The sequence below is a fragment of the Branchiostoma belcheri genome, unplaced genomic scaffold, assembly GCF_001625305.1.
Source record: "Branchiostoma belcheri isolate BF01 breed outbred unplaced genomic scaffold, Haploidv18h27 scaffold3, whole genome shotgun sequence".
In the NCBI taxonomy this organism is placed as follows: Eukaryota; Metazoa; Chordata; class Leptocardii; order Amphioxiformes; family Branchiostomatidae; genus Branchiostoma; species Branchiostoma belcheri.
Genome location: NW_017803909.1, coordinates 1,382,519 through 1,409,386, shown reverse-complemented (window position 1 = coordinate 1,409,386; position 26,868 = coordinate 1,382,519). Strand labels below are relative to the sequence as shown.

The 26,868-nt window shown below is 38.8% G+C and overlaps 1 protein-coding gene and 1 long non-coding RNA gene across 2 annotated transcripts in view; one reads left to right on the top strand and one right to left on the bottom strand.

Annotated features, from left to right (window-relative positions):
• Window positions 1-26,868, top strand: part of LOC109473324 (Golgi apparatus protein 1-like) — a 61,561-nt gene that overhangs the window by 14,957 nt on the left and 19,736 nt on the right. Inside the window, exons 5-18 of the mRNA XM_019773194.1 lie at window positions 14,737-14,769; window positions 20,025-20,111; window positions 20,424-20,642; window positions 21,077-21,205; window positions 22,088-22,213; window positions 22,748-22,931; window positions 23,274-23,500; window positions 23,832-23,953; window positions 24,256-24,357; window positions 24,801-24,951; window positions 25,157-25,294; window positions 25,863-25,907; window positions 26,515-26,601; window positions 26,737-26,799. Of these exons, the coding sequence (XP_019628753.1) occupies window positions 14,737-14,769; window positions 20,025-20,111; window positions 20,424-20,642; window positions 21,077-21,205; window positions 22,088-22,213; window positions 22,748-22,931; window positions 23,274-23,500; window positions 23,832-23,953; window positions 24,256-24,357; window positions 24,801-24,951; window positions 25,157-25,294; window positions 25,863-25,907; window positions 26,515-26,601; window positions 26,737-26,799 (1,713 nt within the window). The remainder of the gene's footprint in view (window positions 1-14,736; window positions 14,770-20,024; window positions 20,112-20,423; window positions 20,643-21,076; window positions 21,206-22,087; window positions 22,214-22,747; window positions 22,932-23,273; window positions 23,501-23,831; window positions 23,954-24,255; window positions 24,358-24,800; window positions 24,952-25,156; window positions 25,295-25,862; window positions 25,908-26,514; window positions 26,602-26,736; window positions 26,800-26,868) is intronic.
• On the bottom strand, window positions 10,387-13,408 carry LOC109473703. The gene is made up of 3 exons (XR_002140442.1): window positions 13,283-13,408; window positions 12,348-12,378; window positions 10,387-10,863 (listed from the first exon to the last, which is right to left on the bottom strand). It is a non-coding gene; the product is annotated as an uncharacterized LOC109473703 (long non-coding RNA).

Sequence of the window (26,868 nt, the reverse complement as noted above, 5' to 3'; positions counted from 1 at the left end):
CTTCTTGCTTACCTCTTGGATATTTCTTAAAATATTAAGCAAACACCTTCCAGGTTATGTTGGCTACTGCCTTTTTATAAAAAAAATTTGGTGATAAGCAGATTTTATGCAATGCAGTGTCTTCATCCCCCGACACTTCAAAAATTACTTTTACAAGTTTTAGGCAAGCTTGAAAAAAACTTGAAACTTGACATTGCAGACAATGGAAAATTATGATGTTAAGAGTTCAATTTATCTCTGTTGAAAAGCAAGATAGATGCCTGTACTTATATGTATGTAGGAGTAAGGAAAATGATAGACTCATTGCCCATCCTCTAGCATCCATATCATTATTCAAGATTGAGACTGACTGAAACTGAGGAAAGGTGGTCTTGAGTACATTACCTAGTGGCCATTACATAGACAGGTGAACCATACATATTGGTGGTAATTGGAAACATGATTTGGCTTGAACAGGACTGTTCTTACACAGTGTGTGGCATGTTGCAAGGCAATTAATCAGCTATATAGAACATGAAGAGGGCATTGACTTCACCACTGGAAGTTAATGGAGATAGCTGATTTGTTTTTCTATGGGAAATTATGGGAAAATTATGACAAACGTGAGATATAACTGTGCATGTGCATGCATAACTGTGGTTTTATTATCTCCATAACAAGCGATACAAGGCCATTGAAACTACGAGAGATCAAAGACCCTCATGGTCACGATCATTATGGATGTGTCCGTGAAATGGCATAAACTTGATTAAGTGTCACAAAGGGAAGGGGTCACTCTGAGTGATAGTAAAATCATGATCTCATGACTAATACTAATAGATAGTCCAGATTCTGTATACACATGTGGCATGTGAAAACTGTGGTTGATATCGATACCAGTATGTGAAGTGATTACAGTGCGTTTGATGTCATCTTCACTGGTCTGTAGACCTGCTGTGTATTTTATTTTAAACGGTAAAAACTTTTCTCAACATTGTTCATGTACATGTACATGCATGGAGTAAAAAAGTGAAACAGGAAAATTACCTTTTGATGCTCTAAGTCATCGAAGTGAACAAAGAAACTTAGGTGGCATGACAGGTACATGTATGAAAGGTGTGAAATACCTGTACATGTCCTCTGGTAACACCACTTTATCAGATGGAAATCTAGGGCTCTACAACATTCACGGCTGACAGGTACAAAGTAGTGGCCATGGTAGACACTTGAAGGTTAAGTTGAGAAATAGGTCAGCTTACTTCATTGAAGGTGGGAGGGACCCCAGGGCAGACAGGCTGGGTCTGGTTGGCTGCCTACTGATGGAGACACTGGGGACTCCTGAGATCTAATTTGAAGAGCTATTTGTCTTCTGCCTGCTGTAAATTAGATACTAGAGAGGAGGGATAGCTGTGTAGTCGCCTCATGTCAAGAGATCGAAGAATAATTAAGTGTGAACTGTCTCCCTATAGAATTTCAAGCTACAGTACCAGTCTGTGTCTTGCAAGTTGTTCTTTCTCAGAAAGAAGATTTCTCTTGGGTAACATTCTAACTCTGTATTAGACCTGGGATGATGATTCAAAAGATCTTCATTTGTAGCCCTTGTAACACTCCAAGCAAATTGATCTAGCCTTTAGTCTTATTCTTATTATTTAATGTAGACAAAATATTTTGCTTAGCTCTAACAATGAGGAACATTTTTTGCACCTATTGTAACAGATCATCCCTGTTTACATGTAATATAGCCTTTGTAGTTTACTGCATTGTCACATTGTTTCACATAAGCGAAAGTCTTGTTGACAGTTATGCTCTGTCCTATAACTTTTTCATTTTCAGTCTCGAGTCAGACATATTTTTATACCAGACTAATTGAGGTCTGTAACGGCCGTCATCTTTGATGAAATCAAGCTTACCTATTAGCCTTATAGAAGTTGAACAGTACATGCAAGTGTACAAAGAAGAATAACTTTGTTAGACAACAATTGTAACACAGTGTATGGCAACTTGTACATGTACGTATGATATCTTTGTCTGCCTGATAAAGACCTTGGTAAGTTTCCAGTGATGCAGGCAGACATGTACATCATTCCTGTCCCCACCATACCAGCTAATTCCCCAGCAGGAGGCTCAGGTAACCCCAGGCCAGATGCTAGCTGAGCTGGAGCAGCCTTCCCATTCTTCATTGTCATACCTGACAACAGATCCACTCTACAGTACAGTTCTCCAAAGAGCCAAATTGGCACTTTTGCTTGTAATCGGTTAATAGCTTCAAAGAGTGTGTTCTGTTGCATGTAGGGGATCACAGAATCTTCAGTTACTTGTACAAGCATCCCATTCTCACATTCCTGCTTCACTTTGGTACCAGCAGGATATATCAAAACTGTAACTTAGGTTTTTACAAACAGTGCTGATTATGGGTAAAATTTCATTTTCTGTCTGGCACAGTTTTGTAAGAACATAATTTCAGAGAGTTATGTGAGCTCACCTCAGTGGAGATGGTTCCCAAGGTGACCCAGGACTCCATTTATGATAGAAAAACCTGCGAAGTTTTTAAGCCGTGGGAGAACTACATTATAGAAGCACATGAAGGGCATTTGCTTGATGTATGGGCAAGGGGGAAGGTTAAGTCCCAAAGTGACACAGTATACTACTAGATTTTCCCTTGTGGGATGATGTGTCCATGGCTCATAGCACCCCCTCCATTAGCCCCTGCAATGTGCCATTGGTCTGTCCCAGATCACCAAATCCCAAACTGACAAGTTGTAAAAATTTCTACTTTTGGCAAGACACTTGGGAGGCTGCATTGAAGTTCAAAGCTCTCTTATATTGTTGTGTTGCTTTGTGTGCAAAAGGATAAAGAGAATTGTGTCCATTTCCAAGAAAACATGATAGTTATGAGTTGGAGAACAGTTTAAATTTTTCATAATGATAATTATGGTCTCTACATACACTATAACAGTAAAGTGTTACCAGTCTAGCTACATATACTACATCGGTAAAATGTCCCCAGTCATCCATTTAAAAAAGGGTTACATGTTGCAAACTGTAATGTATATCTGAGGACTTGCATTATACATGTACTTTGTAGATCCCAGTTTGATAAATATATCTCAATAAATGCAACTGTTTTGTTCACACCTTGTAAATATGGATATTCTTATCAGAAACCCTGATATTACAGGTTGCCCATATGTACATATTCTATTAATATTTCATGTCAAGGTCACCGTATGAATTGGCTTTCTGTGTTTCATTACTTCTGGTTGAGTAGTCTCTTTGAAAACAATTCTGACCTCTGTCGATTTCATGTGTTTGTCTCCATGGTAAAAATACTGGATGTGATTGAATGTTTGAAATATTGTGTTCAAGGTCACATATCAACAATGCAGTGATAAGCACATTAGAGTAGGATGTAATTGGCATTATAGGGTTTGGGTGGTACTAATTGCATTAACATCTGGCTCAACATCAAATGGCTGCAATTTCAGTGGTTTTATTCTGCACAGCGTACTAGACTGTATATCAGCAGTTGTTTTATTTCTTATAATAAAGTAACTCCAATACCATTTAGGGTAGCTAATTTAGGGTCAGTTGAAAGGTGGAATGCTTTACAATGTTGGTGCTTCTTTTTAACTATTTCCTGTTCACAGGAATATCAATTATTATAGTTTTGTGGTGGTAAGGTTGTGTAATTTTCTTTTAACTGTAAGACGGGACAGACTAAAACAAGGTTGATTTATGGGGTTTTTCCTCTTTTTGGTTTGAGCCTGACAGGCAAGATATGGTTGACCATGTGATGCTTGGAAGAGCAGTCTTGAAATCTTTGTTCTGATCATGAAGACTTCAGGTCCAGTAAAACTAGTATTGTGGGACAAATGAATTCAATCACATGCTACCCAACATTTACACATCAAGCAGTTTTTGTACAGCTTGTACGTGTGTATGACAACTCAGGAGACATTATTCTTGCTTCTCTCTATTCAGATGACGTGAGATTAGTGAGAAAGCTTGATGTTCATGTATGGGGCCAGGATGATGGGCCTGTTGGATTTATGTGGTGATCTCCATGATTGAGTATCATCCGCCCTGGAGCCTGTGACGGGCATGTTCTCATCCTTTGTAATCCTCCCAATCTTGTTCATCCGTTATCACCTATTCTGCCTGCTGGCTACCTGGTACAGAAATCTCATCTCATGTAAGGAGTTGACCGGAACAGGAAACGTCAGCTACATTTCCATTTAGATTGAAAGAGAGACGTGTAGAAGAGTTGGCTTGGATCTGGAATTATTTGATATTTTCTGCCTCTTTCAGAGAGCTGTTTCTTTACCAGCTCTCTAACATTTGTGCTTCAGCCTGGTGCTCCAAGAAAGCTCTTTTATGGTAAAGTAAGTGCTCTGTCAGCAAATGGAGTGACCTGCAATCTGACCTGTAATCCCCAGATTAACTCTACCTGGGCTGATTGGTCAGGTGAGGTTAATCGTATCTGAAAGAGATGACCTTGAGTCAATAAAACATTTCTAAGGAGAATGTCAACAGATGCTGTATGTTCATGGTTTTGCGCATGCAGGTGTTCTGAAGTTCATTCTGACCCAGTTTCATTTTTCTTTTCACAGAGATGTAACTATACAGTATGTCTAACACATGTAACCACTGATACCTAATCACTTAAAACTGTCTGTGACAACTTCAGGGAGATATAAAATATGTGGAGTAAGATCATACCAAAGGTATTACAGTACATGTAATAGTAATACATGTACGTCTTTAACTTATTATCATACTTTATCATTCTTCAATTTGATAGCAGCATCTTCAGAATCTATGTTTGTGTCTGAGCTGAGAAAGCTAGACCTACATGAAGTTAAGACAGGACCAACCTGAGAGAAATGTGGGAGCAGCCCAGAAGGCAGATGGATGGCAGTATGTGGGGAATTTCTGTTGATTACTGAGGTGTGAACCCACATTCCCTCCTGCTTTATAAAGGATGCAGAGGCAAGAAGTGGTGAGTCAGCCAGGGAATCGGTGCCTGACCAGAATGAGAATGTCCAAGTATGGCACAGGTGCACAAAACACATGTGTGAAATGGGCCTGCTGGTAGATTGGTCCTGCAGTAGATTGGGAACAATGTTGACTTTGCTATCATTTACTGCTATTTACTGCTAAGTACCTCACATAAAGTGGTCCCCTTAGAGTAGATGGGGGAGTGGATTGATGATCACAAAGTACTGGCAATGCTGTGTTCAGCCACCTTATGCCGCCCCCAAAGCCCCAGATTTTATGTGCTTGTTTGTAATTCTAGAGCCTTGGACATTTATGGGATCAAACTTGACAAGATTATGCCTCAGCCAATTTCACCCAAAGGCTCTCTTTGTAATCTTTAGCTATGCCATTTGATAGGGCCAAAGGCAAATTTATCCAAAGGCTTTTATAGCTGTTTTTTTACTATATCTAAGCCCTTTATTGGGTCAAATGTCATAAAATGGTCTCGGCCATATTCGCCCAATCATCTTTTATTTTTCTGTTTTGAGCCTTTATGGAGTCAAAGGTCAAAGAACATAAAACATGAGGTGTAGCAAGATTTGTAAATAATTCAGTGAGTGTACTACTCCCAAGAAAAGGGCCTGAAAAATGTATAAAGCTTGACCCACCTACTAAACGAAGGAATAACCTGTGTGTTGCTTGAACGGCTACAGTTGTAATGTGGCCTCCGTCCCGAAATCACTGCAGGATATTGCCTGGCCATAAGTGCTGGGAAAATGTCAGACACCCTTCACGGAGTCTATTTCAATTTTCAGGCAGGTTTTACTGTCCGTTAAATGACAGGCTATCAAGTTTGCCCATTGGGAAGGTCATTGCTGCACACCAACATTGATAAGTCTGCCGGCTACACCAATTAAACAGCTCTGTGATCTGAGTTTTGATTTAAGAAACCATTGATTTATCTTTGGTTAGTTCACAGGAGGAGCCCTACTGCCAATGGTTCATTTGAGCGGCACTTTCAATTAGGAGGTAGATGCTGTGCTGTAGCCAACCTGGCATTTCTCAAGTTTTGGGTAGTTATGTTTGATGGTGATTGGGATAAATGTCTTCAAGGACATTTTCGTGCCAATGATGAGTTTTCTTAAGAAGTCATCTCACAAGGTGAAACTGGATTCCGACCTGTTTGTTGTACCATGTCAGAAACTGTGTCAGAGTGAGAGGTCTAGCCAGGTTTTCTGGTGTAACCAGCTCCACTATGGACCCGCAATGGTAATCCAACAAGAAGATCCTCACAGTTTGACGTTTACTGAAAAATTTGAAGCATGAAGTTTTTTGCTGTATCCTTTTGCTTGAAGCGAATATATCCTGAAATATCATGAATTCTATATTGATACTGATGGTGAAGAATGAAGTATTTATGATCAAAGCCATTTTGGAACTTTTTGATATGAAGCTTGGTGGCTCCTACGGAATTATGGATTACATCATGACTAGTTTTATATTACTATTATTAGGGCAGTGTGTTGACAGCGGCTTTTACATGCCATTTAGGCCTGACCGATGTTGATTATAGTTTATGTTCATATGGGAAACTGTCATTTATATTAAGTGTCTTGCCAGACACACTTGAATTCCCTCCTTAATCCCATCTTATGGTGATGAAAGGGCCAGCCTGACCTATATTCCTTGCCCAGAGGGCTAAATGTTGAATATGTACATCTTAAATGCACTTCAGCAATTCAGACCTTTTGTGACATATTTAGATAACCATTTCCGTGTGTAGCCTTCAGAAGGTTGAAGACTTATTCCAGAAAGAAATTAATGGGTAATATGTAAAAATTCACATTCATATGTTTATTGAAAACACATTCATATATTTATGTTTTATTGTGTTTCGTGTCAATTAGTAAAAAATGGAAACATTTGGATGTTTTGGAAACATCAACAATTATTATCACCACTGTCCTGATCTTTTCATTGTCCTTTTCAAATGTTGGGGGTAGGATTATGATATATAAACTTCATAAATCATATGCATATACCACCCCACCACAGACATCTCTTGATATTATTCTTCATTAACAATCGTAGTGTCCTTCTGGAGATAAGAACACTTTGTATGCAGCTGAAACCTCTGCAATTTGTAGACAGCAATTCGCACAGCCACTGATTACATTCTAAGGTTTGTAGAATTCACTGGTCCCTGACATCTACCTGTTGACAATTGATCACATTTTCCAGTCCATCACTTATAAGTAGTTAACACTTAAATAGTTTCTTCTTGATGTTCTTCCCTGTCAATCTTTGCCATTAAATTCTACTTTGTCAGAAACATCCCATTTGATGGATTAAATCTACCTTCACAAAATGTAGCCTGGGTACAAGCCCGATGAAGCTTATCTTTTCTCCAGTAGACGATTATCAAAGCAGGCATGAACCTAACCAGGATGACCTCCAGGCTACATGCATGAACAGGAAAATTAATGATATTACCAACAAGCTGTGCAACAGGAAAAATCCTACTGGAATTAGGAATGAATTGTTTCTCAGTTTGGCTATGATTCTGCAAAATGTGTTCACTACATGTACATGACTCTTATGTGATTCTGTCCCTGTCCTTGGTGCTGAACTGAAAATCCCTGCTATATTTGAGAGTCTGTCAGACCTACATACACTGTAGACAACCCGATTGCAGTCACATTTGTTTGTGTAGGTCTCTTTTTGAATCTCAAATGTGTTGTATTTTTTACCAATAACACTGGTTTCATTGTAAATATATTGTTTGTATTTTTCGAAGTTGTGTTTTCTTGACACAGCCCAATGCTTGTCATCTTGCCAAAGCAAATATGAAGACATTCCATTCCTTGCATCTCAATGAAACCAAGATGTGATAAAGCCATGCGGCATGAGGCAAATGGTACAATGGTAGCTTACCAAGATTAGGATTTACCCATGTGTGCTTCTACGGGGCTCAGTTGCTTCTCCAATCGAGTGCAAAGGGCACCAGGGGTTAAATCTTGGCAAATTTTTGTTGCTCTACTACGCTGTGAGTGATTTCAGTATTGCAAAGGGCAAGCGGTCTTGGCAAATATAAATGCTGGACTTATCTTAAAGTGCATGTCTTAAGGTAGAATTGATTGTCCTGTTCATCTGCAGCGTTCTATGAGATATATTTTTATCCTCACTTATCAAACAACTAAGTATTAGTATTACATAGGCAGGGCTTGAAATACCACCTGCATTTGCAGGGTAGTGCAGGTAAAATTTGAGCTGTGTAGGTGTTTCTACCTGCACCTAAGTTGCATTGATCCATGTACTGGGTTTACATATACATGTACATGTACAATGTAGGTGTATGTAGATTTTTATTTGCTTATATGATCTTCATATAGTATGAAGTATAATTAAATAATGACAATGGTTTCTAACTAGTATTACCCATACTTTCTAAATTCTGAGTGGTGCAGGTAAAATTTGCATGGTGCAGGCAATATTCAATGTTATCTTGAACCTTGGTAGGAAATTAATCAAATCAGTCAAACATCTGCAATTAATTTGATAAACTTTAGATATTACTGTTTCATTTTAACGTTTCTCAACTCCACTGAACTTATCAAAGATAACAGCCATAAGCTTGTTTAGGTAGCACAAATTGATATACAATGGATCATTCTGACAGGCCCTGATATATGAAGCAGTAATTTCATCTGCAAAATAGATGTTTCAGCATATGGATCTGGAAGAATTCCAATATGTTAGGATCGTTTACAATGTTATACTTGGCTTGGGCATTAACAAATCAGAAATTTTCACCAAATTACTTTTTCATTGCCCACCTACTTTGTTTTATAATATCATGGTGTGAACCCCAGTGGTTATTCATATGAGTCATTTACAAGTATATTACAGGTACATGTGATTGATTATATTTTGCAGTTCATGTGAGTGCTAAGTAATTTAAACATAATTTCTGAATTGGAAAGTGGGAGGAGTTGCTGAACAGAGGTGCCCCCCCCCTCTCCAATAACAGCAAAAATGACAGTGACAAATTATCCACAGCAAACTGCTGACTCAAAACCTTCCCCCATGGCCTGTGATGGACAACTTCCCTATCCTAACAAATCATGTGGTATATTGATGACTGTGAAGGGCAATGTGTCTGACCCTGCTATATTTTCTATTGTATTTGACAAGAGGCAGCCCTGTGATGAATGATCCTTGAAGTCAAACTCAGCAATGGTTGTTCCCAAATAACACACTTCTGTAAGTTTCTTAATGCTTTCGATCCATGGGCTCTGGTAAAGCATAACTTTCATAAGTGTTATGTCAAGTGTCAAACATATACAGCCGGAAAGCCACGTCAAGAGTTCTATGCGTTTCTCTTTTCCTTCCGCGAGAGAAAGTAGTCCGTTCCACGGCTCCGGGCGTCGACTCGCCTCACAAGAAAGCTTACCGCGGGATTATACAATCACATATCTTCCTTATTGTAACTTATTAATAATATTTAGCCTTCCTAATTTGCTCCCAATGAATTTTGGAGCCGAGAATGTACCTTTCCCCTTTCGATATCATGACCTGAAACTAGGCAATTTTAGTGCAATTTCCCCGTGTATTTTCACCTTGATGCAGATTTCGCACCAACAGGAAATTTGTTGGCTGAGAAAGAGCAAAATCTTAAACTTTCTGATAGTAGTTGACTTACTTTTGATTTCGAGGGAGAAACGGGTTTCCCCCGAAATTCCGTCAGGCCATGTTACAGGAAAAGGCAGAAATTTACACCAAATAGAACGCGCATCCCTGGCGCGCCGGTACGGTGTCTAAGCTACGTGTGTTCTACGGAGCGCGCTCCTCTCCTACATGTCCTATACATGACCATACATCGCTAGATTTAAATTATTGTCTATCTATGTCTAAACTACTTTTAGTTAGACCACACTGGGTGTTAATTCATCTCATATCTAAACAGGTTCTTTTGATTTTGCACTGAGAATATATGTTTCTGGTCCCTTGATAGCTACGGCCGATCTGAAAACTCGAAACCAGCGTCTGCCTAAACGCGGGGAAACATTATACTCTCGTAGCTTCCTGACCTTTGAAAAATTAATTATAGCAAGCGGACCATTAGAACTAGAATACCTCACACATTGATTTATGATTGGGGTAATTCAAAGAATAATAATTGTATCCGTTTTTCTCGATTTGAATGGCACTGGGTTTAAACAGTTACTTTAGAAAAGTTACATGTATCCACCTGCTGGTTCAGTAAAATGTAGCCTATGGAAGATAACCCAACAATTATGGTCCCTAATCAGGACAGTGCAACATGTACATTGTATGTTGTGATTATTGGTAAGTTTATCCTGGATCTGTTATATCCAATCTACATGTATAGTCCATGTGTACTGCTTACTGTAATAAGATCCTCATGTCCCTAGTTTTACAGAGTAGCACTTGTTTATTTCTAAAAGTGCTGGGCCTTGGGAAATCCCTAAACATATCTCTCTCACATACATGTTAATTGTCCTTTATATTGATTAATCAATTATACACAAAATTACCAAAGAGCCATTAAGGTTGCTTTAACATTTATCTCATTACCAAATAACGAAGTAGTACATTTTGTTGTGGATTGGGATATCAAATACTTGTGATATCAAAGTCTCATTACATTGTGGATCTTTTACAGTACATATATAACTTAACACATGCTTGAAAGTTAGAGTAGACATTGGATGCTGAATCGAATATTAAATACGCTCCCAAATTGTATTAACATTACAATAAACAAAATAAATGGGAATTAAGATCTCTGTACATAATACATCTTATATATATATCCATAATCTCAAGCTAAATATAACATCCTGGTATCCTGCTGGTGACAATCCTGTTGGGCATGACTTTCACCTGCAAGATGGAAGAATAAGAAAAAATCATTAAGAATGATATGACACCAAATTAAACCCAATTCACTCATTAATCAACATCAGAGAATTCTGAATCTGAAATGTTATTCAACGCAGACAAGCTGCCTATGTAAATGTCATCTATGAAATTAACATCCTGATCCTCACTAGTTAAAAGTCTTTCTGAATCATCATGAATTTCCCAATTTTGATCAATATGGACTAAATTAAAATATTCAGAATGAAATGTTAAAGTTGGCATAGAAGAAATAAGTAATTTAGATTTGGACTGTACAGCTTGTATAGAAATCCCAATCCACCCACTGGGACTTCCAGTAACAGTTGCATAGGCGGGCTACCACTATTTATGTTGTCTACTATATTGAAGTTACAGTAAAAGAATCTTTTGTCAAGCTATGCAAACTCTTCCAAAGTCAATTTATCCAAAACCCCAGAAATAAATGTTTATGAGAATCACTAAAATAACTCTCACCAAGGCAATTTCAGAGTTAATTGCATTAAATCATCAGATTGGCTATAGGAATAAATCAATGCATAATTTATCATATGAAAAGGATAACTACACTGGCCTTCAGAGACAAAAAAAATTATGGAAGACGTGAAAAGTCTCCTAAAAATTAGAGCTATAAAGAAATGTCCAAAGTTTCAAAATCAGAAAAAGAAATTTCATACTTTTGCATAGTTAACACAACAATAAAATTGCAAACAACAGGATTTGTTTCTTTAGAAATTTGGAACAGGTCACTTTCATGCTGGGGGTTGGTATTTATCAAATGGAATAAATTTGGAGGATTCTTGATGAATAATAGTATTCATATATAAAAAGGATGGCCAGGTGCCAGAATTGATACTATCCTTTAAATCTTTTAGCATAGAAGCAAAACTAGACTCTTGATAATATTTTGGAGAGTTAACTCTTGCAGAATACAATACTAAATGAAGGGATTCTATAATATCACAATATCTATAGTATAACATTAAACTATGTTTGGTTTTAGAACTTTTGTGAACCAAAATAAAGTTTCCTTAATCATTTAAGTCCAACCACGGTAGAATGTGTCATAATCAGTAGATTACTTTGACTTTTACATTCAAATCTTTTCTTTAACTCGTTTACATTTCTACATAAAGATCACAGGCATCCACAAGAAGTATTGGTTTACTTTCGAAAAAGATTTCTCCAACCTTACAAGAAACCTGGTGCAATGCTATCTGAGGTAGATTTTAGGGGCTAGGGTCTTCCTCAAACTCCAACACTAGCACAATTTTGTTCTTTTATTCTTAGTTGTATTGGTTGTACTTGTTTAGTGTTAAGTGTCAAGTGGGGCTGTTATCAAAGTAAGTGACTGTATAACCTGAGTGCATTCCCACTTTGTCCTTGTCCTTGAACTTTTTCTTTAAATTTTCCCACTAATTTTTTAAAGATGCCAGGAGAGAGTTTGACATGGTTTGCCAGATACTTACCAATTTTACAGTCGGTGAAGCCTAGGATGATCTGAAACAGAAATAAAAATTCCCCTTGACATCTTTTTCCTAATTCAATACTGAAATGAATGTTAGCTTTATTTCAATAATCAATGATATACATGCTCAACCATTTATAATTTTTACAAAATGTCACAAGCTGCATATAAACATGTATATTGTGCACTGTTTTTTTCAATATCATCGAGCACTAGATAGAAGGTACAATACTTGTCTTGCTGTAACTTTAGACACTATGACAAGACATTGTAACAATTTGCAGCAGTCATGCAGCTTTGTTGTTCTTGTATGACAACCAGACATCACGTGATAAAGTTGGCGGGAATTTTTTGCACAAACACACACAGAAGGGATGATTTCTTTTACAAAGTTCGTGATCGATAAGACTCAAGTACAACATTAACTACAGTATTTAGAATTCAATCTGTCCTCGTAAAGATCTAACGACTAAGAGTCTGGGTCTAAACTTAGACTAGATTAGTTCACCGGAAACGATTTTACCACTAACATGATGTTTACAAGAAATGAAGCACATATACGCAAATTATTCAACATTGACCGAAATAAAGTCAAACGACAAACGATGAGGTTTAGCCATAAAATTGCAGAAAAAAGTGACCCCAGTTGGCATGGAATTGCAAATATATGCAGACTTCGCACCAACAGGATATTCATAATGGGAGATAGCCAAATGTTCAACACATTTTATCCACATATCGCCATATGCAAAATCAAGTGCGAAACGGGTTTCCCCCGAAATTCAAATGAGACGAAAATTCAGATCAGTCCAGGGCGGCCATTTTGTTCATTTCACTGTACACCGAGTTTGATCACAAAACTACACTAAAACTCATAGAATACCCCTCAAATATGGTTAGTACAGAGAGCACATGATATACACATCTGATACGTACCGCCATCTTGACGCAGAGGCCGAAACTGGTGATGTAATCGGCTGTCAACAACTCGGATGAAATTTCAGCCCGCCGCCCGCGAAAACGTCGTCCTTAGCAACGGCGTTGCTATGGACGGCGGAGTGATACGCTCTGCAAAGAAAACTCGTTCGAAAAGCGTTCGATTCAGTACGTGGCTTTCCGGCTGTATAAGAACAAAACTTTAAGCAATTTCACACATGAATCATAATTGATCAATATTGCCATTTACATGTAAGATGATCCTGTCAGGAATGAATTTCACTCATATTGTTACTGAGTTTTATGAATGGATGGTAACAAGATAAGATATATGTGATGTTTGACTATGAGTAACACAGTCATTTTATAAAGGTGAGAAGTACACATGAAGAAAACTGTAGTTTGAACAGAATAATAGTAACATTTCATACGAAAATTGTACAGGCATAAATTTATTTACATGTTAACCTACTTGGTATTCAGAGTTTATATAACCTTACACAACCTAAGCTTTCTACAGCCATACCTAACACCATCAAATCCTTAGCCAATCTGACATTTGCAAAGTAATTTATATTGTCAATTGTAGAGTAGAGTATCCCTTGTGCAGCAGACATTTTCTTGCCTATGCATTTATGTTCAGGCATTTCTCAGTAGACAAAGGATTGATTGAAAAAAAAATGAAGATCTTGACTAAGACTAATGTACTGTGCTTTGAGGTGTAACGTGGGTGGGACATGACGTACATGTCTCAATCCAGTTGTTTGATCAGTATGGATCCCGGAGACTTTAAGCTTGATGTGGGTGTACACTACTCTCACAGCAACAAGTTATCAGCCCCATGCAGGCGATGGCCTCTCAACTGGAGTAAAATTGTCATTGGGGATGTAATCACTCATTTGGTGGGAGGAGGTACAAAAGGGGAGGTCTGTACAATGTACCTCAAATGAAGGGAATGCTTTATTCGGTCAGGTAGTCACCAGGGTTCAAATTAGATTTCTGTACCTGCCATTTCATTAAAGTCTGCCTCAAGGCTTTTTTTAATGGAAAGGGCATGAGTGCAGAAAGGTAGTGCAAGGAAAAAGTATGAGAGGTCTTTTAACCTGAATATGTCAAGATACTACACTAACTAAAATTAACTGTAGAAGGTAGAATATTCCCCTAATGATGTTAAACCTGTTATAATCTAATTTGGATACTCTTTTTTACTCTGTTTAGAGCTGTAATCATTACATAGTTGTAAAAAACAGCAGTGTCCCAGCTTCAATTAGTATGAGTACTTCCCTGTGCCGGAGGTATTAGAAAAAATATATTAAGTAAGAGTTGTCCAGCCTTCTTACTTTTCCTTCTATTGCATCAAGATTCACATGAATATTTAACTTGTGATGTTCTTTGTTGACATATTCTCATTCACATGGACTAATCTATTGTTTTTTTTTTTGTTCCCCACGCAGAAAGACAATGACCTATCACCAGAATGCCACCATGTGAGTATCCACCCATTTAACTATTCCATAATGTCTATGCATTCAGGTCATGTGACTGTTAGTGCAGAATGGCACGCATTACCATGTACATGTATCTTTTATCATCGAGTATATCAGTGTGGATACAAGGTTTGAAGTACATTCATATATTTGTTCCCAGACCCACATCATAAAACTTTAATTCCATGTATGTCATGCAGACATGATGTTATCATCCATTAGTTCTCATTCGGTAGAATCCAGTCCACATCTGTGCAATCCCAGCATTACTCTGGCCCATGTTAAAGGCCCATTCAACAAAGCTTCAATTGGTACTGCTGCCGAATCCATCAGCAGAAGTCGCCTGCAGTGGGTATATGGACAGTGGGAGGATAAAAAAACTGCTATTCCAGGACACGATTTTAGCTGAGCGTGTTCCGTCTGTTTGCCTGACAAATGACACCTTGAGGCACTGTACAGTCATTGAGATTCCTCTGCACATACTGCCACGGAATTTATATCAGCAGTGCTCCATCCCGGGACATTATTCCCTGCACACGCACCAAGGGAGTCATAGAAGTTCTCACTAGCACTGTGGCATAGAGTGATGCTATAATACTGGCAGTGTAGGCCTACGTGTATGGATCAGCTTTCAGCAACTTTTATGCCACATACAAATAGTAGACTTCTATCTACATCTTGTTTTCTGTTTGACCCTGGTGTATTCTGAAGTAAATAAAATGTAGCAAGATAGTGTTGAATCGATAGAATAGCTGAATCCAGGAGAAGGCAGGAGAAGGCCAGTATAGCATTGTTTTGAGCTGATGGGAGGACAGGTGCAGCAAACCATGGTATTTTTCTACTTTCCACCCATCCTTTTCCTAGAAATTGATGAGTTTAAGGCTTTGTGAAGGAGAGTTGTGGGGGTGGGAAGAATCCTCCACCATAACTCTGATGGAACAATGTATTGGTAATCCCACAGCTGATGTGGGTCTGGAACAAGTTGCCCATTTCTTCTTTGCGTGGTACCAGTCATTACTCCCTTGGCTTACTTTATGTATGTGAGGCGTGCCCACGGGCTGTTTTGGCTCTGCAACCACTTTGTGCCATATGTTCTTGGTCCTCAATGCTTTGTAGTCAATTCATGGCAAATTTTTGTCAACTAATTATACAAAACACAATCTTTATTCAATATGTATACATGTAAATCTTTGTTGCAAATCTAGAGCTTTGGGAAGTGGATAGCCTCCATAGACTCAGACCATATGTGGACACCATTGCTGGGATGGCAATTCAGTGAAACTGGCTTCATGGGTATTCACTGATATTTGTTATGCAAATTTCAACATTGCGAACCCACTATTAACCAACCTGGTTGGGATGTCAAGAAACAATTCTACTGAGGAGTCACACATGATTATCTTTACGAAAAGTCTTGATTGAAATTATAAAATGTGGCAGTGGAATTCATGCATCTTTCATACAGCAGCCAGGCAAAAATACTTAGTAGGAGTATAAGTTATTCCTTCCTGTGTAATGTCTTAATGGGTGACAATGACGGATACAGGTACAGATACAATTTGCCAAGAAAAGTGTTTGATTATGGTAGGTCTTACATAGATGCCATCCATGCATCATTCCTCTATACCTGCTGAGGTGGGGGGTAGAGAGGAGAGGTGGTGGAGTAATTTTCCATCCCTCCCAGAAAATTACTCCATCCGTTGTAAGACCTATTTTCGATCATTACCTTGTCGTGCACCAATCAGGCTTTGCCAAATGAAGATGAGCTCATTAGCACTGTTTCTATGAGAACCCTTTTTAGAAGACAATTCTTGTAAAACTGGCATCCACTGTTGAATAATAAGAGCTAAACAGGTTTTAGTTTCAGTTTGTCTGTCACAACAATAGAGTATTCTAGAAATAAGATTGTTCCACCTTTCAGAAGAAGACTTGGATCCTTCCATGATTGATTCCAGTAATTATTTTTGTCATCTGTATTGATTGTTTCCTCATTAACGGGATCTTAGAAAGACACACAAATCCTTCACTCAGGTAACTTAATGTGAACGGCAGTCCATCATCAAGAATAAACTAACCTGCAGAATAAATTGGGGATAACTTCTAATTAAAGTACAAATGTAGTATACTCAGTTTGTACTGCCAAGGTCACAGATACCAGCTAACTTGAGGTAAAAATGTATATACATGTACTATCTGAAAAATAAAAATTAAGATGGCATCATTAGGAAATGGCACTCCTAATGTCATCATTAATGCAGTGTGGGCAAAGAACAGGTAATTAGGACTATTGATTGTTATCCCAAATGATAGAAGTCCAAAACGTCCAAATTAGGTTTTGTTTTTGGAATTTCTATTATCTGGGACAGCCCCTTCCATGCTAAACCCCTTCATGTACCAAAATCACTATAGGAGTATAGGCCTTGGTTTTTACGTTGCAGCTGGAGAAGATCCGACCCATTATTTGTATTGTAAAAGGGTTGTAAAAGTTTGACTATTGATTTTGTTTTCTTGAGTTATGTTGGCTCCAGCAGAGATCTCCCAGCCTTGTCTTGTTTGATCTGTTAAAGGCAGATTCAAGAGCAGAAGCAATTGTTCTGGTTCTGTATGTACTACTTTTTCTGAATCCCAAAAAGTAATTGTATGAGCAACTTCACATTGACTGAAGTGCCACATGTTTCAGAAGATATGGGAGCCCCGAAGTAAGTAAGTAAATCTAATGTGTGAGTGGATAGTTGTTCACCAATTTCCTGCTTCAACATCTAAATTTTTCTCATGATTTGAGCTAAAATTTTGACCCGGATCTTCAGTTCAAACTTAAGGTCAGCATCATTCCCACACATAGGTCTGCATGGAGGTGCACTACTCAGTTACTGGACTGAAAATAGTTTTTGGTTGATTTTGAATCAATAAATATCTGTTGTTGAGTCTGCCTTTGAACTAGTCATTGCCCTTAGCTATTGTACGGTTGTTGACTTACACCACAGCGGATTGCCATTCCCACTTGACTCAACAAAAATATTCTTACACCTGGGTCCTCCTGCAGGTGTTTTGCCAAAATGTTGAAAATGAATCATAGCAATTTTCAGTGGCAGGTAAACTGGTAATTTGTTGCAACAGCATTTTCAGCACCACGGACATAACTATGATGAAAGCTTTTAATGAAGTCTTGTCCTCTCAAGAAAAATCATGCGACATGGGGACGTGCATATGCACATTCAGATAATCTCGTAACCTTGAACAACCTTCAGGAACAACTTTTAACCTATAGGAAGGAACACGACAGCATGTAGGGCAGGAGTAACTTGTGCATTTCATTTGCTCTTCAAGATATTACAATAACAGTACAGTGTATCAATTGTTTGGGAAATTCAGAAGGGCACTGTTTTTTTGTTTCATATTTCTGTGAACTAGATACTACAAAAAGTCTTGTTACTATTTTTGGGGGATGGAGAATATATCAAGGGATTCTTCTTCAAAGACAATATGGAAAGAAATCTATGATAGTTTATCACTTAGTTATGGTAAATGCATGTACTTTGAATAGCACCACCCCCTTGAACTATAATAATAGCTAGATGTGCTGAGAAGCTGTTCTGAAGCTGGTTCTGGCAGTGACATATGACTTGGATCACCACAAGAAATTGGAGTAGAGGCAAGAGAAATGGGGGAGGAGAGGCATAGTATATATTGCAATAACAGCACTTAGGATTGGTGGCCAGGCCAGGCTATGATGTATGAAAAGTATTACAATGTCAGCCAGGTGAACAGTAACACCACTTTAAATGTGTTTCCTTGTGTAGTGCAGCGGTCACTGTGCATGTGATCACCACAGGAAGATGGATAGGGTGTCAGATATTGTAGCCGTATCCTCAGCAGTTAAAACCCAAACTGTTCTTCTAGACCAAGGTAGTAATTTGTTCATGTAACCCCAGGTTGGAAGAGACCCAGGAACATACAAAACATTCTCATGTACTCCTTTTAGTTATATATGATTTATATTCTTGTATTATTTAATTTGTTTTATTTATTAAGTTGGATGTAGACAGATATCTAGTATGTTCTGTAAGGTATACAACTGGTAAAAGTCTGAAATTTTAGAGTGTATCCTGGCTTATTGAACTAATGTAGTTGTGCGGTATTGGCTGTAGGACTTCGATAATAAGGACAAACCAGGACTGACTAGATGGTAATGACAAAGGCATCATCGATTGAGTGTGAAGGACACTTTGTCAAGAAGTAATTCCACAAGGCAATGTGTCCATTTCTGTTCAGAGTAGTGTGAATTAATCAGACCTAACTAGCTTATCTTCTAGGAAGTGAGCTTTGAACACTGTTAGCTTGAGGGAAACATCTGTTGCAGTTCCACATGATTGGCTCCCCACAAAGCCAGCTTGTTTCTCATTGATGCTGCTGCCAATCTGCTGAAATAGGGATTTAATCAGCCAGAGGGTATAGCCTATATTAGTAGTCCACTGGGATGCAACTATCACAGGGACGTATGCATCTTAACGCTGATGGTTAGTGACAATGGAAATACCAATCAAAATTGAACAATTCCCTAGATGTATAATGCATGTCCCTCCCTGTGTTTTTGCTTTTGACATCATGTATCAAGTGGCAGTTAGATGTCCCACAATCAATTCTTTGCCAGACAATTTTGGTGTACACTTCAGGAACACACAGTCTGACTCATGTCTGTTGCATCTATGTGAGCTCTGGATTGTGGAATGATTTTTATTAGGGTAAACAACAAGGGGATAGAACCACTTGAATCTTTCAAAATTGGTTTCACCATGTCTGGTTTTACAATCTTATGATAGATACTGCTGCCACTTTGTCAAGTTTATGGAGGCTCTAAGTGCAGTATAATTTGAAAAATAAACTGTTTATTACTCCTAGTGAGAACTCCATGTAGAATTGCAAATGTTCTTTTCCACCATAAAACCTTCAGGTGGGAAGCAATTTGTTTGGGATATAAGTAACAAAATTGATGTGACTGTATGAACCAATGTTTCATATAGATTGTTGGAGATAAAAAAATGCAATGTATGGCCGAGGATATTAACAGGATGTTTCTGTCAATGAGAAGAGGGCCAATGTTGATTGGGAGATGGTGTTGTTTTGGATCATGTACAAGATTGTAATTGAAATGTATGATCATCTTCACATACTGTTGCATCTCCCATCAAGCTCCTTCCCATGTATGATGAGTCAGCACAGTCTCACACATGCATGACCACTTTGTTGTCTCTCAGTTCTTGTGGGACTACAAGAAGAACCTTACCAAGGACATCCGGTTTGACCAAGCTGCCTACGAGGTTTGCAAGGAGCCTCTTGCTCAGGTCAGTTGACTTCTCTTTTCTGCCAGAAGTTGAATGGCCTTGTGATCTTTTTCCTTCCTTGTATAGTATAGCAGTATTGGGTTTTAATCTTAGTTAGACATACATGTAAAGCATTTTATCACATAAGCAGACTACTTGAAATCTGATTGTTTTGAAAACGTTTTGCCAAGCTTGAAGCAAAGATCAAAGGATAAATGGCATAGTAACCTTTTTTTATCAGAGTATAAAATATATAATGTATGTCGGAGCCATTAAGATAAAATATCCTGTATGTTGTGAATCATTTTGTTTATTGTCTGTTTCTCCATCCAGCTACCAGAGTGCAGCAAGTTGGAGACAGGGCAGGGCCTGGTCATCAGCTGTCTGATGGACCACAAGGGCAACATCAGCAACCAGCAGTGTCACCAGTTCCTGGTCAAGATGACCAGCATCGTGTTCAGTGACTACCGGCTGATAGAGCATTTTGTAGAGGATTGCAGCGCGGACATCCAGAAGTTCCAGTGTGGGAGGGTGAGCTCCAGGGATGAGGAGGTAAGGAGGCACCCCTGTCATAGTGTCAATGGAATATCCCTGCCTTTGTGTCAGTCAAGAAATTGGACAGCGGTTGTTGTTAGGAACATTATTATCAAGGTTTAATCAAAGGTAATATTTTGAAGATGTGTACATTGTATCATATGTACTTTCTACATGTACAATGTAAGCCTTGAAAGGTAAAATCAGCATTTTAGCAGTTATGTGTAATTTACAGCAATAATCTGAATGTGTAGAATATGTACATGAAATGTATGGAACTTGATTTTTCTCAAGGCTTTCCAGTCATGTCAATCTCATCCCATTACAATTGCTACGATCTGTACATTAGAGAGGCTGCAGTTCTGTTATGTCTCACTAGGAGTGCAGTCGTCTGCAGTGAACATTGGCTCCTCTCAACCTTTTTCCATGTTACATGATCTTCTTTTTCTCAGATTGATCACACTCAGGGGTCTGTGATCAACTGTCTTCAGAAAAAAATTGGAAAAAAGGATGGTCTCCAAGTTTCCTGCATGAAACAGATCCTGAGAATAGGGGAACTTTCTGCTGATGATTACCATGAAGTAAGTCTTGGTCAGGTGGCAGGCAAAGAAGGCCCAAACCATCCTCAGGACCTACTAACATCCTGCTCACCTCCACAGCACAAGCAGGTTACACACATTTTCCTCTATTGCCATCTCTCTCAGGCTTTTGGGCTAAAGGTTTGGCTCTCTTTCAGCATATTCATTCTCAAGGTGTGGTCATCAACTGTTTAGAGAAACACATCGAAGATGGGCAAATCATGTCAAGGCGTTGTCGAATGCAGCTTTTCAGAATAGCAGAGCTGTCTGCTGATGATTATCACCAAGTAAGTCCTTTCCCCTCTCTGAAACAGAATTCTTACTGCTCCACGATTGTGGAAAGACTTGCATCTCACAACAAATGCATGCTGCACTTTTCTAGACAATACTGTACTGCTTCATACCTTTTAGCAGTTTGAAAAACAACTAACCAGAAAGTATTTCATCACTATCTACACAAGCTAAATAGAAATACACACACACACTCTCTGAAATCTTTTTACACTTACATACAAGCACACCATCATAATATATACATAATATTATACAGTTTAATCACCATATACAAGTGTTTCATGGTCCTTTAATGCCTGCCACTGATAGCTTATTTATTCTAGTCTTCTTACTGTTAGTGCCTGCTCATGTAACTCGATAGCAGATAGCCATAATGTGTTATTTTGTACAAAAGACTACATGTTCATGTATATCTGCTTCTGTACTTGGAGATACATTGTTGACAGCTGCTGACGGTTTTGCAGACTAATGTCACATATAGCATATTAAAGATTAATATTTATCTACATTTATCTTAATTTGATATCATAGTGCCTATGCAGTGAAGTGTCACAAGGTCTGACTGACTGCAATGGTTTTGTTCCCTACCAGGACCGAGCATTGTACTTTGCCTGTCGTGAAGACAGAGAGAGGTTCTGTGAGAAGATAAGAGCAGGGGAGGGGCATGTCCTCAAGTGTCTGGTGCAGCACAAGTTTGAACACGACATGAGTGACGACGTGAGTACACACAACAGAAGAAACTTTTTTGAATAGAACTGTGGATATGTTAATTTTGTTGTAACCCTAACTTTACTCATTAATTTACAGCCAATGGCACTTACAGCACAGTTGTTTTACGATTTTGATGACATAAAATATTCAATCAAGCTTTGACTGAACTGATCGCTGATAAGGATATAAGAAAGACATTTCCATAACAAAACAGCTGAATCCTGAACAGCACATGAATGACTATCCCCAAAATGCCTCCTATTTGCAATCGCACAACGATTGTGCATTGAATATGACCAGGCACTTACCGGGGTATCGAGTTGTTCCAGGACGGCACTTGCGAGTAATAGCCAATTCTCAAAGCTCGCCTCTCAGACATGATAAAGGCAGTTCATGTAAGGACCTGTACCCAGGTCAATATGATGATTTATTACCCTTTCATGTCATATTTCCTTCGTATTGACCTGACTAATGGCCCATTTTTTCTTAATAACACACATGGGTGGTCTAAATCAACGTTGACTTTCATGCATCTTGCAGTGCCGAGAAAAGCTGATAATACGACAGCGCATGGTGAGCCAGGACTACAAGGTGAACTACGGCCTGGCCAAGAAGTGCAAAGAAGACATCAAGCACTACCACTGCAGGGTAGATAACATGCCAGAGGGGAAATTTGCCAAGTTATCCTTCATCTTACTTTGCCTGGAGAATGCCATACAGAAGGGTAAGTCTTTCTTCTCTTATAATAGTCTTGTGTGCTGTATTACAGACAACAGTAATTCCAGGCAACCATCTCTATGTTGTCTTCCTTAAGTTTTGTTCAGGGATCTTCATGGTTACCTGTAAATGTGGTAGTTCCTTCTTCTTTGTCATTTGCTCTACTGACACTGGTTTTCGGATATGCATCTGATTCGTTAAAATCAGTTTTATTTGATTACAAATGAAAGTTCGTCTAAGACTATTTGCAATACCGTACAGGGCTGAGTAATTAGCTGAAAGTGTGGTGTCAGGAAAAGCATATTTTTATATTTTTTGTAAATGTTGGTCTAATGTTTGATGCTCCCAGGCCGTCAGGTGAGTGGTGACTGTCAGGGGGAGATGTTTGACATGAGGCGACAGCTGATGTCAGATTTCCAGATCTCTCCCGAGATCGTCCTGAACTGCCGAGGTGAAATTGAGAGCCTGTGCAACGGTCTGCAGAAGGAGGGCAGGACTATCCACTGTCTCATGCAGAACGGCATGGACGACTCCAAGACTGGACAAAACAGGCTGAGCAAGACCTGCTTGATAGCAGTAAGTACTGCAAAGCACCATTGGTTTAGCCTACATTTTAGGAAAAAGAATTATAAGATAACCACTCAGGTCCAAAAGGACCACTCTGGTACTGTTAAAATAAGCCAGAAGTGACGAAAAGTGTTGTGAGAGATGTAGTAACATGATATTAGTACATCCATAGGTGGTCATTTCATGCACATTTATGTAGATAAGTGGAAAGGGTTCTTGAAAAATATTTGTCAGCAAAGCCAAGCCAAGAGAGAGAGAGAGAGAGTGAAGATGTAGATATCCCAGTGACAATGATAGCAGGGATGATATCATTAACCAAGTTTTCCATGTGTGTTTCCAGGTGCAGTCTCTAGTGAAGGAGGCAGATGCAGGGTTTGACTACAGGATGGACGTTGCCCTGCAGGATGCCTGTGAACCAGTGGTGCAGACTGCCTGTAAGGACATCAAACCTGGAGATGCCATGTAAGTTCTCATTCTGCCATGCTTGCTGTGAAAATCTGAAGGAGACTGATGGAACTTGTGACTTTTTTCCATTGAAGTGCATCACTGCTTCTTGCATAAACATTGTGTATTTCTCTGTAACAGCTTTATATGGGTCTAAGAGGCACATTTGTTTCCAATGCAGCATTTGTGTGACCAAAAGACAAAAAAAATGTATACAGTAAAGAGAAAGCAATTTTTACTCTGATATACTTTTTATTATTCCTCCTGAAATATACTTATAAGATTGAATTGGTATGTGTATGTTGTCTGTATCCCTGCAGGATCCTGTCATGTTTAATGGAGCACCTGTACACACCCTCTATGGTGGAGGATTGTGAGGAGAAGCTGCTGGAGCTGCAGTACTTCATCTCCAGGGACTGGAGGTAAGCCCAGGGGCTTCTGTCAAGTACATATGACTGTAACACTACATTACTACAGCACAGGCTGTCATTACTACATAACCATGTGTTCATCTAATATACATCTGTACTGTAATTCCTGATTTTTTGTCGCAGTACTTCGCGGTTCTTGCGGTCTATTCTATACCGCAAATTTATAAGTACTGTTGATATATAATTTGCCAATTTTCTTTTTTGTGCCCCTGCTGCCACTTTGAACATATAGTTCCTTGAACACCTCCATTTTTCTCAGACCGCAAACTTTTGTTTCCTTGAACGTACATGTAAAGTGAATTACAGTATAGTATATGCACCGTCAAGAGATACAAGATTTGAAGAATTATAAAAGTGCCTATCACATCTAATGTATAACAACAGGAATGTAGTTGTTGATCCACAAAGACCTAACCCAACATGTCTGGTTGCAGGTTGGACCCACGGATGTACAGGAAGTGTGCCAAAGAAGCGGAGCGACTCTGTAACGCAGGCCCAGACTGGAACGATACCAACGACAACCTTCCACCAGGAATCGTCTTCTCATGTCTCTACAGGCATGTCTACAGGAAAGATGAAGCAAAGGTAATAGATCAGATAATGCTTTTCTTTTTTAGAAGTTATTGGAGTGACTGGAGAAAGATTTCTTTTAAATGAGGGTAATAATTTGACATGTAATAAGAGCCAAGTTTGGATGGAAAACACAATTTAATGTTGTGTCATCTTGTGTCAATGGGCTCACCAGTGTATAGCACTGTCTGATCATATTATTATACATTTTTTTACACAGCTAAGCCACGCTTGTGCGTTTGAAGTGCGCCGCGTGATGCACCAGAGAGCGGTGGATGTGCGGCTGAACCCCATGTTGGAGAAGGCTTGCCTGCGGGACCTGGGAGAGTACTGCTCTGAGAATGTAGAGAAAGGAGAGGTAAGTGACATCTCATGTTAGCTGTTTGGAGTTATCCCTTGTGTGTTTGAGTGTTAAACTAACTCTGCCATTTCTTGTAGACCTTGGTCCCTTTTCTGATTGCTGTCATATAAACTATAAACTATACATTCTCATTGATTTCTTCAGAAAAATTTTATTTGACTTGCATGACATGTAACAGCGACATTGCCTGAGACCTCATGGAATTGTTTTCTTTTAATTTAACATACATCATGCTGACTTAAATTTCTGCTTTGCATCCTCCTCTGACGCTTGTATGATAGTGTGATATTTACGTAATTTCTGTTTGGCAATCCCGATTAGAAAAGAAAACACGTAACAGCCTAGCATCTATTCTACTTCTTACAGTGTGTACATCTGAATGTCCACATTCACACATGTCAGGTCAAGTACTAGTACATGTACATGTATTGCTCACAGCATGCTAAAGGGGCAGGAAGAGGCATGACAAGTGTGTTACTCTACTATCCCTTGCCTGAGCATATTTCACCTGCTGTTGTTGTGAACTAACATGCTCTGTTTGGCACTAACGTGTGGCCGTTTGCAGGTGGATGTGTTTGATGGGGCAACTTTACAGATACCGCCTGACCAGGTGACTTGCCACAGGATTCATCCAAACCTCTCTCTCTTTAATACTGATGAAGCAGAATCTCAAAGTGTCCTTGCCAGAAAATATTGTAACATTTGCATTTACTTAGAATATATTTCAAAGTATATCTAGACTAAGTGTTGCATAGCATAGGATTTATATTATCATACTAGTTAATAGGAAACATATTTTGTTCATTTCACACAATGGCAGGGACACTGTGAGGTTCTACTTAAGGGTGACTTACAATCCTTGCATGGTGAAGGTGTTTTCAGCTCATCAACTTGGACTCTAGCTTGCTTAACCATGTAGTTTCTCTCTCAGTTTCCCAGCTTTACCCCCACTCAAACACTTTACACTGTAGATTGTATATACTAACAGGATTCTCATATGTATGAGGGTAGGAATGATGTAATTTAAAACAAACCAAGGACAAAAACCTCTGAAACTCTGAAACAAACAAAAATCCAAAAAATGAAATACTATTTGTAATATCATTCCTACTCAGTACATTAGCTGTGACCTCTAGGACTGTTGACAAGGACGAAAATCAGCATTGTTGGACCATTCATTGATTCTTGAATGCCCGTTTGCTATTTTGCTGCTACAGGAAATGCACTGCCTCCAGGACAACTTCAAGAACCTGAGCAAACCCTGCAGAGAACGAGTGGGCAACTTCACCCAGATGTCATCTCAGGTCAGTAAGGCATTCGGATATATTTTGTTTATTTGCATGTACATGTACATGTGTATAGATCTTTGCCCATTGTGTATGTCAAAATGCCCAAAGGATTACCATTAATTACCATTGATATTACTGTCTGTTTCTTAGGATCTGGATCTGGACAGAATCTTCATGATGTCTTGTGCCCCTATGATAAAGAGGTACTGTAAGGTGAGTGAACTGGACATCTAAGACTTCCTTAACTGTCTGGAGATTGCTGTAGTCTAGAGGTTGGTAACT